Below are 14,743 nucleotides of genomic sequence, written 5' to 3'. Positions count from 1 at the left end.
CGCAGCTGGAAATATATATGTGTAAATAATATGATGCATACTAAGCAAATTTCATCATAAAAAGATCCCCCGGCACGCTAACATCCTGGCCAATAAGAGTGATTAATATAAGTTGTAAAATCTTGTTTCATAATTGTTGTAAAATATTAAAAACTAATATTCATATTTTTTTTTAATCCTTGGGACATTGGAAGATAAACCGTAGATAAAGGTTTCAGAAAATTGTTCTGGAGATTTTATTCAAATACAGATTGTCCAACATATTTATTTCCAGATGATCATGAAAAAAAAAGTTTAACCAATTTAAGATTTTATCCTACCCTTACAAATATTTTCCGTGATTTCTTTTAGAGTTATCTCCCTTAATGATGTATATTATTCACCTTACTCATTTAAACCTGGAGTTTGCGTTAGAGCTTTTTCCCTTAAGAATACACAAGCTTACTTACATAGTACACCTGTTAGTTGTTTTAGAGTTATCCCCCTTAACTCTTTCCGTACTGCAAATCCGGTCCGGATTCCGTACCGGATGTCCGTACTAGACTCGCCCCCACGCATATAACAAAATGGCGGATTATTAATTATCTTTTTAGACGAGTTGTAATTGCTGCAAGAATTAAACAGGTAACTGTGAACAAATATTGCTATTTTTTCATGTTGTTGTTTAAAGACACACACTTCTTCATTTATTTTCGCAGCATAATAATTAACTGGCAGCTGATTATGATAGAGAAATCGGCATCTGTTCGGCAACAAACGATACGAAACCTTGCTTTAGAAACAGCGTTGTAGTGGAGGTTACTAATAGGGATTGATTATTGTTTACAAATACGAAGTCGTTAGGTTTTTTTTCTAATAACTATTAGATTTCATAAAGACTTATATTAAAATATTCATATTTTAAATATTTGGTGATGAATTTAATAAAATTTATGAGAGTTCATATCGAATTGAGTTGCCGCCATATTGTTTATATTTGAATCACCAAACGCAAGCATCTTGCGGAAGATTCGAAAACAATAGGTCACAAAATATAAATTGTGTACTCTGCACCTACAAAACTATTTCTTTCCAACTGATGGGTGCTGATCTTAGCGACAAGTAATTGTATTACGCGATTGTCGTGTGCGATAACCAGCTAAACAGAAGACAAGTTACACCAAAGTCTGTTGTCGACAACGGGGACCAGGATGACTGTTGTCGTGTGTACACGACAACGGTACGGAAAGAGTTAATCATGTAATTTGTGTTTGGAGTTATCCCCCTAAATTATACAAGCTGACTTACATAGTACACCTTTAAGTTGTTTAAGAGTTATCCCCCTTAATCTTACAAGCTGACTTTCAAAGTACACATTTGATTTGTTTACGGAGTTGTTTCCCTTGTTGACAAGGCCTCAGACCACAGTTAATGCTTCCGGTTCGTTGTACACGAATGTATTGCATTTCTCAATTTTAGGCTCTTTTTTAAATGAGTTTTTATTACTTTCATGTGAAAGAAATGAAACTATATGTCATACCTAAATAAAGCATGATCTTTCCCCCTTTAATTAACATGGTTGATTATTTTGTATAAAAGTTATTTTTGCGAAAGGATATGGTATATGTTGTTGGGCCCCTGAGCAGGAATTTCAGGGTCATATCATAGTACAACGGGGTTATGTTGACATTATTAAAATTTTCTTTAAACAAGAGGCCACCTGAGTTATATCATAGGTACTGGTAGCTTTATTTTATTGTTTAGATGTGATGTGGAAATCAGCATGTGAACTAAGTGAAATACAATATTTGTCATGTCATCAAAGGATAAGAATTTGATTAGATGTGATGTGGAAATCAGCATGTGAACTAAGTGAAATACAATATTTGTCATGTCATCAAAGGATAAGAATTTGAAAATATTGGTAAATGTTCCCTTTGGGGTCCGCCCTAGCCCCTGGGGAGGGGCAGGAATCCCAATTTTACAAAGTAATACTCTCATTCACCAACGATGATTCTGACTAAGTTTGATTAATTTTCTTCTGAAAAGGATACGAATAGCACGGGGGTCTTGAAATTAACAATTTAAATAAAGCCCCTGATGATTTTCTTTCCATGCACAGAAAATGAATGTATTACCTCTGAGTCTGGATGAGAAAATTTTGGAAATATTGGTTAATTTTCCCTTTAGGACCCCACCCTGGCCCCTAGGGTTGGGGTAGGAATTTCAATTTTACAAATTGAAACCATCTTCTTCCAAGGATAATTCTCACAAAGTAAAAATAATTTCCTACCGAAAGTTGTCAAAATATACCCAAAAGTGTTATTTCCCTATTTAAACTATAGTAAACTTTACCCCCTCCCCAAAGGAGAACGAATAGCTTGGGGGTCCTGAAATTTACAATTTAGGTAAATCCCCTGATGATCTTTCTTTCCATGCAGAGAAAATGACTGAAGTACCTCCGAGTCTGGAGAAGAAGATTTTGAAATATTGGTTAATTTTCCCTTTGGGGCCCCGCCCTGGCCCCAAGGGTTGGGGTAGGAATTTCAATTTTACAAATTGAAACCATCTTCCTCCAAGGATAATTCTCACAAAGTAAAAATAATTTCCTACAGAAAGTTGTCAAAATTACCCAAAAGTGTTACTTCCCTATATAAACTATAGTAAACTTTACCCCCTCCCCAAGGGAGAACGGATAGCTCGAGGGTCCTGAAATTTACAATTTAAGTAAAGCCTCTGATGATCTTTCTTTCCATGCAGAGAAAACGACTGTAGTACTTCTGAGTCTGGAGAAGAAGATTTTTGAAATATTGGTTAATTTTCCCTTTGGGGCCCTGCCCTGGCCCCAGGGGTTGGGGTAGGAATTCCAATTTTACAATTTTGTAGCCTCATCTACCAAGGATGATTCTGACCAAGTTTGAAAAAAATCCATCGACTGGTTCTTGAGAAGAAGTTGAAAATGTAAAAAGTTTACGCATGTCGGACGACGGACAACGATGGAAGCAAAGCGATTAGAATAGGTCACTTGAGCAAAGCTCAGGTCAAAATGCTGGTCATGAATACTTTTCCAACTCACCGCAAATTTGTCTTGGATAGCTGATACAAAACCTATAAAGATCAGGTCTCAAGCAAAATTATATAACATTGTTTAAAGGGTCTGAGGCCAGCTACATTATACATGTAGCATGAGTGATGAGTTATCTCCCTTTATGAAAAATAAAGCCCAAAAAATTCCTGTTATTTGAGTATACACATGCTACCAAACACTTTTTTACCTGTGACTTAAATATTTAAGACCTATCCAACTAGAAAATATGTAAAACTCACAGCAACCAATGATGTTATTCTTGCATATAACACTTAAAGGTTAAATTTAAGTGCATCACATATAAAACACTCTCATTTCATAATTTCACATACCACAAAGACACAATGTCATAATTCTTCAAAATGTCCCAAATTTATTACCAATTGAATTGAAACTTTAAAAGCAGAGAGGAAAAATCAATTTTTAAAGAATAATTTACAGAATCTCTACAACCATCCATATTTAAGAATCTCTACTGCACTGCTAGCTTCCTGCCAGATTCCATACCAGATGTAATTAGGAGATGACTCCTCTCCGGGAAACTTTTTAGATCTGGTACAAATTAAAATCAGTCTCAGCTCCAGATGGCTGGAGGAGAGAGCAGGCACACTCTCTCTAGTTACATTATAATAATGTAATATTGATGTTTACTGTAATAGTGTTACACCCCACCGACACATATACACACATCAAGCATGCATATACTCTCACACAATCCCATTACCCACTGGGACACATACCATTCGGTACGGAACTCTCTACAGTTTAGAGTAAGACCAGATTCTCTGATAACGCCCTTCTTTAAGTCACACCTTTTTCTATTGTAAACATGGGCCTTGATTTCTTTTTTTTTTATTGTTTTCTTTTCTTCTTTATTGTCATTAAACATTTTAAGCTTTTTTAAGGAATACCTATCCTTTCAAGTTGTTCTCAGTGGTGTCACATAGGAGTATTTAATCAGAAGGGCAGTGGATCATAAAGAGGTCTGGAGGGGAATCCATTGTCATGCCCTACAGATCTGGTGTTACGTACACGCTCGCCTGAACATTTTTTGTCAACAACGTAAACAAAAAAAATAGGTAGGCCTTAACAGTCCCCGAGTATGATTTAAAATACTGTTTTCAGTGTATTTTGTTTCTGTTTTAAAGTATCAGTGGAACATGTACAACCAAAGCTATATTAAGCAACCACCCGTCTATATTATCTACTATGTTAAAACAGTCTGTATCAGATTTGACTATATAATGACAGTGAGTATGTAGTGACGGCCCGATGTTTGAGATGTCACTGAGATATTACTTTATTTACTACAGAGTCCTGTTTTTTTAAGAGTATCCTGCTTTGGTGACACAAGCCTGAGTAATGGATATTCTTTCAGTTTAGGCCCCACCTCTGTTTATTCAGTGTAGGCCCCACCAATGTTTAATGAGTGTAGGCCCCACCAATGCTTAAACAGTTTTGGCCCAAAAATTGTTTATTCAGTTCCGGCCTGCCACTGTTTATTCAGTTTAGGTCCCACCAATGCTTATCAGTGTAGGCCCAACCAATGTTTATTGAGTGTAGGCCCCTCCAATGTTTATACAGCTTAGGTCCCACCAATGTTAATTCAGCTTAGGTCCCACCAATGTTAATTCAGCTTAGGTCCCGCCACTGTTAATTCAGCTTAGGTCCCACCAATGTTAATTCAGCTTAGGTCCCACCAATGTTAATTCAGCTTAGGTCCCACCACTGTTTATCATTTTAGGCCCCACCAATGTTTATTGAGTGAAGGCCCCACCAATGTTTATTCAGTTTAGGTCCCACCAGTGTTAATTCAGTTTAGGCCCCAACAATGTTAATTGAGCGTAGGCCCCACCAATCTGTATCAGTGTAGGTCCCACCAATGTTTATTGAGTGTATGTCCCACCAATGTTTATTCAGTTTAGGCCCCACCAATGTTTATTCAGTTTAGGCCTCTACACTGTTTTTTGAGTGTAGGCCCGATCAATGTTTATTCAGTTTACTGGCCCAACTAAAGTTTATTCAGCTTAGGCCTCACCACTGTTTATTGAGTGTAGGCCCCACCAATGCTTATTGTGTGTAGGCCCCACCAATGTTAATTCAGTTTAGGCCCCACCAAAGTGTATTTATTTCAGGCCCCACCAATGTTAATTCAGTTTAGGCCCCACCAAAGTTTATTTATTTCAGGCCCCACCAAAGTTTAGTTAGTTAAGGCCCCATCAATGTTTATTCAGTTTAGGCCCGCCAATGTTTATTGAGTTTAGGCCTCACCACTATTTATTGAGTGTAGGCCCCACCAATGTTTATTGAGTGTAGGCCCCACCAAACTTTATTTAGTTTAGGCCCCACCAAAGTTTATTTAGTTCAGGCCCCACCAAAGTTTAGTTAGTTTAGGCCCCACCAATGTTTATTCAGTTTAGGCCTCACCACTGTTTATTGAGTTTAGGCCTCACCAATATTTATTTCGTTTAGACCCAACCAATGTTTATTCAGTGTAGGTCCAACCAATGTTTATTCAGTGTAGGTCCAACCAATGTTTATTCAGTGGAAACCCTACCAATGTTAATTCAGTTTAGGCCCCACCAATGTATAATATACTACATCTATTGATATATACAACAGTATTGACACAACTCAAAAATGAAGGGAGGTAATTCACCAAGGTAGGTTTTACTGCATGGAGGTCATTTTAAGGGTGACTGATGTGTATGAAATCTTCTACATTTTTTCACTGCTTAAAATAAAAGAAATCCATTGATCTAGACATTTCCAAATATTTGAAAAATTGGCAAACAGAACAAAATAAGTTTTTATTTCTTCTTACAAAATTAAATATAAACAAGAGGCTCAGTGGCCGTAACAGCTCACATGGATTTTTAGTTTCAATTTAAATCTGTTGAAAATGGTGCACATATAAAAAGAATACAAGAAATTGAAGCAGAGAAAATATAACAAGTGCTAATTAAGGAATTCATCGCTTCCTGTCTAGTAACTGAACATCTGGTTGTAGGTTGGATATCTCAACTGTTTCAATGGAGTGAGTTTTCATAGGCTGGGCTGGGCCAGAACCCTGAGCCCAGTCTGGTAGCATAAGTGTATATTTGCCTCTTTATGCCTATAGCTAGCAATTATATAGTTCTCAACCATTTCCTACTAATGACCTACGGACAAAGTCCCAAGGAGCTGGCAGGACCCAGAGACAATCTTCGTTTTATGAATGTACTTGTTTCTTTCTGCCTTTCAATTGAACAACTGTTCTAAAGTAGTAAAGTGTGCATCCTACGACAGATAATTTTTACACTGGTCACTGGTATAATGTGTAAGGTAGCATACATCATCAAGGTAAATAACTCTAACACTGGTTACTGGTATAATGTGAAAGGTAGCATACATCCTTAAGGTAAATTACTCTAACACTGGTCACTGGTATAATGTAAAAGGTAGCATACATCATCAAGGTAGACAACTCTAACACTGGTCACAGGTAAAAAGTGTAAGGTACCTTACACCCTTAACTCTAATGCATATGTGTAAGGTAACATACATCCTTAACTCTTAACACAAATTACAGGCATAATATGTAAGGTAGCATACACCCTTAACTCTAACGCATATCACAGGCATAATTTGTAAGGTGACATACATCCTTAACTCTAACACAAGTTACAGGCATAATATGTAAGGTAGCATACACCCTTAACTCTAATGCATATGTGTAAGGTAACATACATCCTTAACTCTAACAAAAAATACAGGTATACTGTGTAAGATAGTATATCCACAGTATTGACAGTAAATATTTTAGTGACAGGTACATTTATCAGATAGTAACAAGAATTAAAACTGATAACTTTGTATTCTATAATGATCACTGAAGTATATTTAGACGTGTTATTTACAGTAAACAGATGTTTCTATTCATCCAGTAACTATAAATAGATCGGAATGGTGTTCTAGATAAACAATTTATCAGATTCTGTCAACGTTGACATTCAACAAGCAGTTGTTGACAAGACATATGATTGTGTATCCAGTCCGACTCTTTTATCCACTGGACTTCAATTTTCCCATTTTTTTCGTTTCAATCTGTCCTGGCCAAGTGACTGACTATCAACCACATGAGATATCCGAGTCTGTGGGAATAAATTAGGTCACTGAAGGTAAAGAACTTACCTGTTAATTGTGTTACCTGAGCCAAGTATTTCTCAAAGACAGCTCTGCCTCTATTCAGGCAGGTTAACACCAAGTGTGGGTGTTTTACCCTGATCAAATGACACGTTGATACACTTTGCTTACACAGTATGTGAACAGATAAGGTTGAAGTTTGGCAAAAAGTAGTTTTATTTTTGGTATGACTGCTGGAGTTGAGGAAAAAGACATATTTTTTACTTTAAAATGATGAAAAAATACAGTAAAATAACCATCCTTTTTTTCAAATACATGTCAGTGTTAAATTTTTCTTCTATAATTCTATATATTTTACGGTAAAATAGGTACAAAAATAAACGGAATATATTTATGCAATACGATTAATATCAATTTTACTTGGCACATGTATAACTGATCATAGGTTATTTGGACAAAAACAAATGTAGGTACTGGACGTACTACTTATTTAAATGGTTCTTATTTTCAAGTATTCTTAATTTTTTAGATTACCAATCCTGTACAAAGTAGAAAGAGTGATTGCTCAGGTCTGGTACGGCTCCATAGGACTTGAAATTTAAACGTTTTATGCAAGTCCACCGTAAACACATGAATGTGAACAATTCAACTTCAACTGGTCTTAACTCATTCATCCCTGAAATTTCATAATGAACTATTCCAACCTTTGAACTGGAAGAGTTCAAATGTGTCTGCAGGGGTGAATTAGTTAAACATTTTAGTCTGCCTTTTTTGACAAGACTCACATGAAAGGATACATCGTATCATCAATTTCATGGATGAACAGAAAGTTAAGTTCTTCTGATCATTTTAACCTGTATGTAATATATACCTGCGTTTCATCTATTAGGTACGAAAAATACCGATGCCTCCTGTACCTAGGCAAATACCTGTAATTATGAACATAATCAGATCCAAACAATGTTTTTCTTTAGTGAACTATTTACCTGTACTCAGAAGTTAAACTCCATGTTTCGTTCTCCGTGTAATAATTTAAGTTCTACTGGTCCCATAAAGCCACATCATATCTATTTTGCAAACCTCAAGACCTAATTATGTCTGAGTGGACAGGTTTACATAATGTCATGATTCTCTTGAATGTACGCATTTCACTTCCGTATAAGACTGAGGATTGTCAACGAAGTCGGCTGCTGAAGTCAGAGGTATGGTCTACTGGTGTGTTCAGTCAGGTAGATCCATCCCAGACATCAGTTGTAGGTCGCGGTATAGAAGTATAATCAGATCACCAAGCTTTGTGAAGCATTGTTAGCTTTACCAAAAATAACAGTAATTAAAACTCCAATAACACTTGCTTGTTAATGTCACTCCATGAAATTTATTTCTATAATAACTTAATTCAAGGAAAATTGTCCAGAGCTAGATCATGATTTCAGGTAAACTCTAAATGTCAAGTGAAACACCTTGCCTTAAAGCAAACACAAGCACAGGGTAAAACAAATACGAAAAGATTAGTCAGCTTCGCAACATTTATCAAAACCTATTTCTTGTAGGAAAACTCCAAAACATCAGCATTTTTTCTACAGAGATAAGATTTGTATGGACACTAAAACACAAGGCAGAAAGCAAACGCCTCAGAAACCCAGGAAAATATTTCACAGATCGCAAATTGACTTTTACTTTTTCATTAAGCATATCAGTGTTTGCTCAAACAAGCTGTTAAGTTATAACTTAGGTACATTTCACAATTCCACCTGTTAACCCCTTTAATACATGATAGACTTTATTGTCATATCGGGTGGGTCGTCCTACTTTTGCACCATTTTAGGGATGGACAGGTTAAGTTCATGTGACCTAATATTGTTTATTTATGCTAAGAAGCTGATTTTTTTGGGGGAAGGTTTTCTTTCTGATAGGCAAATATTCTGTGAGAGCTATGAGTACAGGGATATTAATACAGTAATATGCCATGTTAGCCTCTGGTACGAGTCACGATTGTTTACCTACATATCATGTCGCAGTCTAGACGTCAACAGGGAGAGACTGACGACGCCCACTAAGTCATCCAAAACTATGTCCCCCACTCACCACCATTCTATTTCATTGCACAATTAACATATAGAAGTTAAACATTAAACGATTAAACGATATTCTGATATTGGTCATTTAACTTGAGAAATTTTAAAATATATAGGTATGGTCTGTTCAAAATATATTTGACCAATTAAAACATTAGTTGTATCTAAGACTGATGGCTTCTGATAAAGACAATTAGTCTTTTAGGAAAAATGATACAGGCTCTCAGCCTATCAGGTGCTCAGCCTCTCAGGCTCTCAGCCTCTCAGGCTCTCGGGCACATTTTAACCTTAAAAAAATAGATTTTTTTTAAATGTATAAAGGCCTGAGACGACCTCGAATGAATCCTATATTCTGACATACTGTTTCAATCGAGAAACATCCCTTGGTAAACAGGAAGTCTGTCCCTACAGTGAAACATCCCCTGGTAAACAGGAAGTCCGCCCCTACAGTGAGACATCACTAGGTAAACAGAAAGTCTGTCCCTACACTGAGATGTCCCCTGGTAAACAGGAAGTCTGTTCCTACACTGAGATATCCCCTGGTTAACAGGAAGTCTGTCACTACACTGAGACATTCCCTAGGTAAACAGAAAGTCTGTCACTACACTGAGACATCCCCTAGTAAACAGGAAGTCTGTCACTACACTGAGACATCCCCTGGTAAACAGAAAGTCTGTCCCTACACTGAGACATCCCCTGGTAAATAGGAAGTCTGTTACTACACTGAGACATCCCCTGGTAAAAATGAAGTCTGTCACTACACTGAGACATCCCCTGGTAAACAGGACGTCTGTTACTACACTGAGATATCCCCTGGTAAACAGGATGTCCGCCCCTACAGTGAGACATCACTAGGTAAACAGAAAGTCTGTCCCTACACTGAGATATCCCCTGGTAAACAGATAGTCTGTCACTACACTGAGACATCCCCTGGTAAACAGGATGTCCGCCCCTACACTGAGACATCCCCTGGTAAACAGAAAGTCTGTCCCTACACTGAGATATCCCCTGGTAAACAGGAAGTCTGTCCCTACACTGAGATATCCCCTGGTAAACAGATAGTCTGTCACTACCCTGAGACATCCCCTGGTAAACAGGATGTCCGCCCCTACACTGAGACATCCCCTGGTAACCAGAAAGTCTGTCCCTACACTGAGATATCCCCTGGTAAACAGGAAGTCTGTCACAACACTGAGACATCCCCTGGTAAAAAGGAAGTCTGTCACTACACTGAGACATCCCCTGGTAAACAGGACCTCTGTGTCCCTACACTGAGACATCCCTTGGTAAACAGGAAGTCTGTCACTACACTGAGACATCCCCTGGTAAACAGGAAGTCCGCCCCTACAGTGAGATATCACTAGGTAAACAGAAAGTCTGTCCCTACACTGAGATATCCCCTGGTAAACAGAAAGTCTGTTCATACACTGAGATATCCCCTGGTAAACAGAAAGTCTGTCCCTACACTGAGATATTCCCTGGTAAACAGGAAGTCTGTCCCTACACTGAGACATCCCCTGGTAAACAGGAAGTCTGTCCCTACACTGAGATATCCCCTGGTAAACAGGAAGTCTGTCCATACACTGAGACATCCCCTGGTAAACAGGAAGTCTGTCCCTACACTGAGATATCCCCTAGGTAAACAGAAAGTCTGTCACTACACTGAGATATCCCTGGTAATCAGGAAGTCTGTCCCTACAGTGAGACATCCCCTGGTAAACAGGATCCCTGTCCCTACACTGAGATATCCCTAGGTAAACAGGAAGTCTGTCCCTACACTGAGATATCCCCTGGTAAACAGGAAGTCTGTCCATACACTGAGACATCCCCTGGTAAACAGGAAGTCTGTTCCTACAGTGAGATATCCCCTGGTAAACAGGAAGTCTGTCCCTACACTGAGATATCCCCTGGTAAACAGGAAGTCTGTCCCTACACTGAGATATCCCCTGGTAAACAGGAAGTCTGTCCATACACTGAGACATCCCCTGGTAAACAGGAAGTCTGTCCCTACATTGAGATATCCCCTGGTAAACAGGAATCTGTCCCTACACTGAGATATCCCCTGGTAAACAGGAAGTCTGTCCATACACTGAGACATCCCCTGGTAAACAGGAAGGCTGTCCCTACAGTGAGACATCCCCTGGTAAACAGGAAGTCTGTTCCTACACTGAGATATCCCCTGGTAAACAGGAGGTCTGTCCCTACACTGAGATATCCCCTGGTAAACAGGAAGTCTGTTTACATACTCAGAGAACTTTTTACTACATCCAGACACACTGAGATCTATCACTGGTCAATATAACCTTTGACCTGTCTATCACTTGATCATAGACTACGTTACTGACCTCTGGAGCCATCCAATATGGTGTTCCCACTGAGGTACGCCGGCGGTCATTTGTGCTCTTCAGTGTCGTTGATACGCCTGTAAAACATAACAGTATGGTCATAATTCATCACACAAAAGTACATACTTTAGATGTTATTTGGGCGAAGGGGGTATTAAGTTATTAGAAAAGGGGTTAAAAGTCTGACCTATGTTGGAAGAGAGACAAAGTTTCCCTCATGGCGGTCAATTCAGATTTCAATTGCCACCGCTATGTAAACTTTATACTTTTATGAATCAAACATTAAATATTGTGTTTTTTGTATCGCGTACACTGAGGGACAACATGGCTCCCACAGACCAGTCCACTCAGGCAGGAGCTACGTCTGATCAAAGCGACCAAACTTGTCCTAGTTCTGCGTCACGGACTGTGTTACAAGTCGGTGTGTTGTACCAATGTAAATCATAACTGTACTTCATTAACTTATAATGCTTAAAAGCTCCAAGTGAAATGGATTATCACTCATTTCAAAATAAATATAGGGGTATGTATATGCAGTGTTTGTTTCACATGTATAAATAGATGAACATTTTACTGCACATGTCCTACATTTGGCCGTCCTACTGAATCTACCCCGTTGTATCGCCACCCCCGTTATACCGCCAAAATTGTCACTGGGCGACAGGTGGCAGTATAACTGGGGACTACTGTATATGTGAATACATCTGAGGCATAGATAGTTGAAAGAACCATATCTATATTACATACTTGCCAATTTTTTAAATTTTCACGCAGAGATTCTGCATGCTCAAAACTAGAACATAGATATAATGTGCGTATTACCCCCTAGAGACAAAACAACCCTAAAATGACATATTTTGAGTTGTTCTTTCCGATGAAATCAATAGATCTAAGAATATAGGAATAGTTTAACAATTTCACTGGTTGAAAATACTAAGTGTAAGGGTCCGAAATCAGGAGTCTCACTCATAAATAGGGAGGGTTGTCAAGTATGACATTGTGAAAGTTCCTGTATATAACATAGTGTCAATAACAGATGTCAACTGATTCTGAAGCAGTTAACAAAACAACAAGCAAAATCGTGGAATTTATATCTCCCGCTTGCAGGACATATTGTAGGTTAACATTATCGAAGTTAGGTTTAAACATGCGAGTATCGTGCTGTTGAAACATTATGTATAGCTTGAAACTTGAAAAAAAAAGCCTTATCTAACATTTGCCAATGTTATTAAGCGGAAACTGCAGATAATGACTCTGCCAAATGGAGTCCGATTAAAGTGGTTGTCAAACTTGGCTGAGCCCTGAATGCGTTGAACCCTGTTACTAAGTTTGAAGACAATCGGATACTATTTGCAAGAGTTAATTAACAGAAACGGAAGATAATGACATTTTTCGTTATTCAAGGGGCCATAACTCTGCCAAATGGGGTCCCCTGAAAGTGGTCAACAAACTTGGTCGAGCCCTTAAGACATTTAACCCTGGTACCAAGTTTGAAGAAAATCAGGTAAACATTTGTTGTAGTTATTGCATGGAAACGAAACGCAGCAGATAATGGCGTTTTTCATTATTCAAGGGGCCATAACTCCGTCAAATGGGGTCCCCTGAAAGTGGTCAACAAACTTGGCCGAGTCCTTAAGGCATTTCACCCTGTGATCAAGATTAAAGAAAATGGGTTAACATTTGTTGTAGTTATTGCACGGAAACGATGAGCAGCAGATAATGATGTTTTTCATTATTCAAGGGGGCATAACTCCACCAAATGGGGTCCGCTGAAAGTGGTCATCGAACTTGGTCGAGCCCTTAAGACATTCACAGACAGACAGACAGATAGACAGACAGACAGATGGACAAACCCAAATTAATATCCCCCGTTTCGGTGAAAGCGGGGGATAATAATAATATTCAGAGAAATGTGTTTCATGTTACGAATGGATGAAAAATTTAAATACTTTGACATTTTGTTTTCATCTTAATTCCAACTTACCAAAGTCTATGAGTTTAACTTTGCCCTCGTCTGTGATAAGGATGTTGTGGCCTTTGATGTCGCGGTGAATGATATGATTGGTGTGAAGATGAACGAGAACTTTTAATGTTTCACCGAGGATGTGAGCTATGAGCTTTTCATCCATGGCAGACTTTTGTTTCATGAGTTCTCTAGTCAGATGTGTCACAGAGCCTCGCCCACATAGCTGTAATGAATATTCATCATATATCAGACACACTTAAATACTGTTTCCATGAATCAATATAAATAATGCATCTTTAACATTTATATAAAGTTTTAATGAATATTCATTATACATATAATATATTTATATAATTTTCATGAATATTCATTATACATCTAATACATTTATGTTGTTTTCATGAATATTCATAAGCCATCAAAAAATTTTATATCGTTTTAATGATATTTATTATACATCTAAACATTTATATCGTGTTAGTGAATATTCATTATACATCTAAACATTTATATCGTTTTAATGAATATTCATTATACATCTAATACATTTATATCGTTTTAGTGAATATTCATTATACATCTAAACATTTATATCGTTTTAATGAATATTCATTATACATCTAATTCATTTATGTTGTTTTCAAGAATATTCATGACATTGAAAACATTTATAGTTTTAATGAATATTAATTGTACACCCGATATGTGTATACAGCTGTTTTATGAATATTCATTGTACCCCAGATATGTGTATATAGCTGGTTTATGAATATTCATTATACCCCAGATATGTGTATATAGCTGTTTAATGAATATTCATTGTACCCCAGATATGTGTATATAGCTGTTTAATGAATATTCATTGAACCCCAGATATGTGTATATATACAGCTGTTTAATGAATATTCAATTAACATCAAACATGTTCATATATATAATTAATATACATCACACATCAGGCACATTCATATAACTTTAATGAATATTCATTATACATAAAACATACAATGTTATAATGTTCATGTTGGTAAAAATGTTATAATTCTCATGTAGTACAAATGTTATAATGTTCATGCTGGTATAAATGTTATAATGTTCATGCTGATATTAATGTTATAATGTTCATGTTAGTATAAATGTTATAATTCTCATGTATTATAGATGT

General features: G+C 37.3%; 1 protein-coding gene across 10 annotated transcripts in view; it reads right to left on the bottom strand.

Annotated features, from left to right (window-relative positions):
• LOC110456976 (myosin-IIIb-like) overlaps positions 1 to 14,743 on the bottom strand; it is a 157,847-nt gene that overhangs the window by 106,295 nt on the left and 36,809 nt on the right. For 9 of the 10 annotated variants that reach the window (XM_021508051.1, XM_021508052.1, XM_021508054.1 and 6 more), the window contains 2 exons: positions 13,597 to 13,801; positions 11,613 to 11,689 (listed from right to left, as the gene is read on the bottom strand). In XM_021508051.1, coding sequence (XP_021363726.1) covers positions 11,613 to 11,689; positions 13,597 to 13,801 — 282 coding nt within the window. Of the gene's footprint in view, positions 1 to 8,178; positions 8,380 to 11,612; positions 11,690 to 13,596; positions 13,802 to 14,743 lie in introns of those variants that run through there. The other variant, XM_021508055.1, reaches the window with a different exon arrangement.

The sequence above is a fragment of the Mizuhopecten yessoensis genome, unplaced genomic scaffold (assembly GCF_002113885.1).
Source record: "Mizuhopecten yessoensis strain PY_sf001 unplaced genomic scaffold, ASM211388v2 scaffold8989, whole genome shotgun sequence".
Classification (NCBI taxonomy): Eukaryota; Metazoa; Mollusca; class Bivalvia; order Pectinida; family Pectinidae; genus Mizuhopecten; species Mizuhopecten yessoensis.
This window is presented reverse-complemented; position numbering and strand designations above follow the sequence as displayed.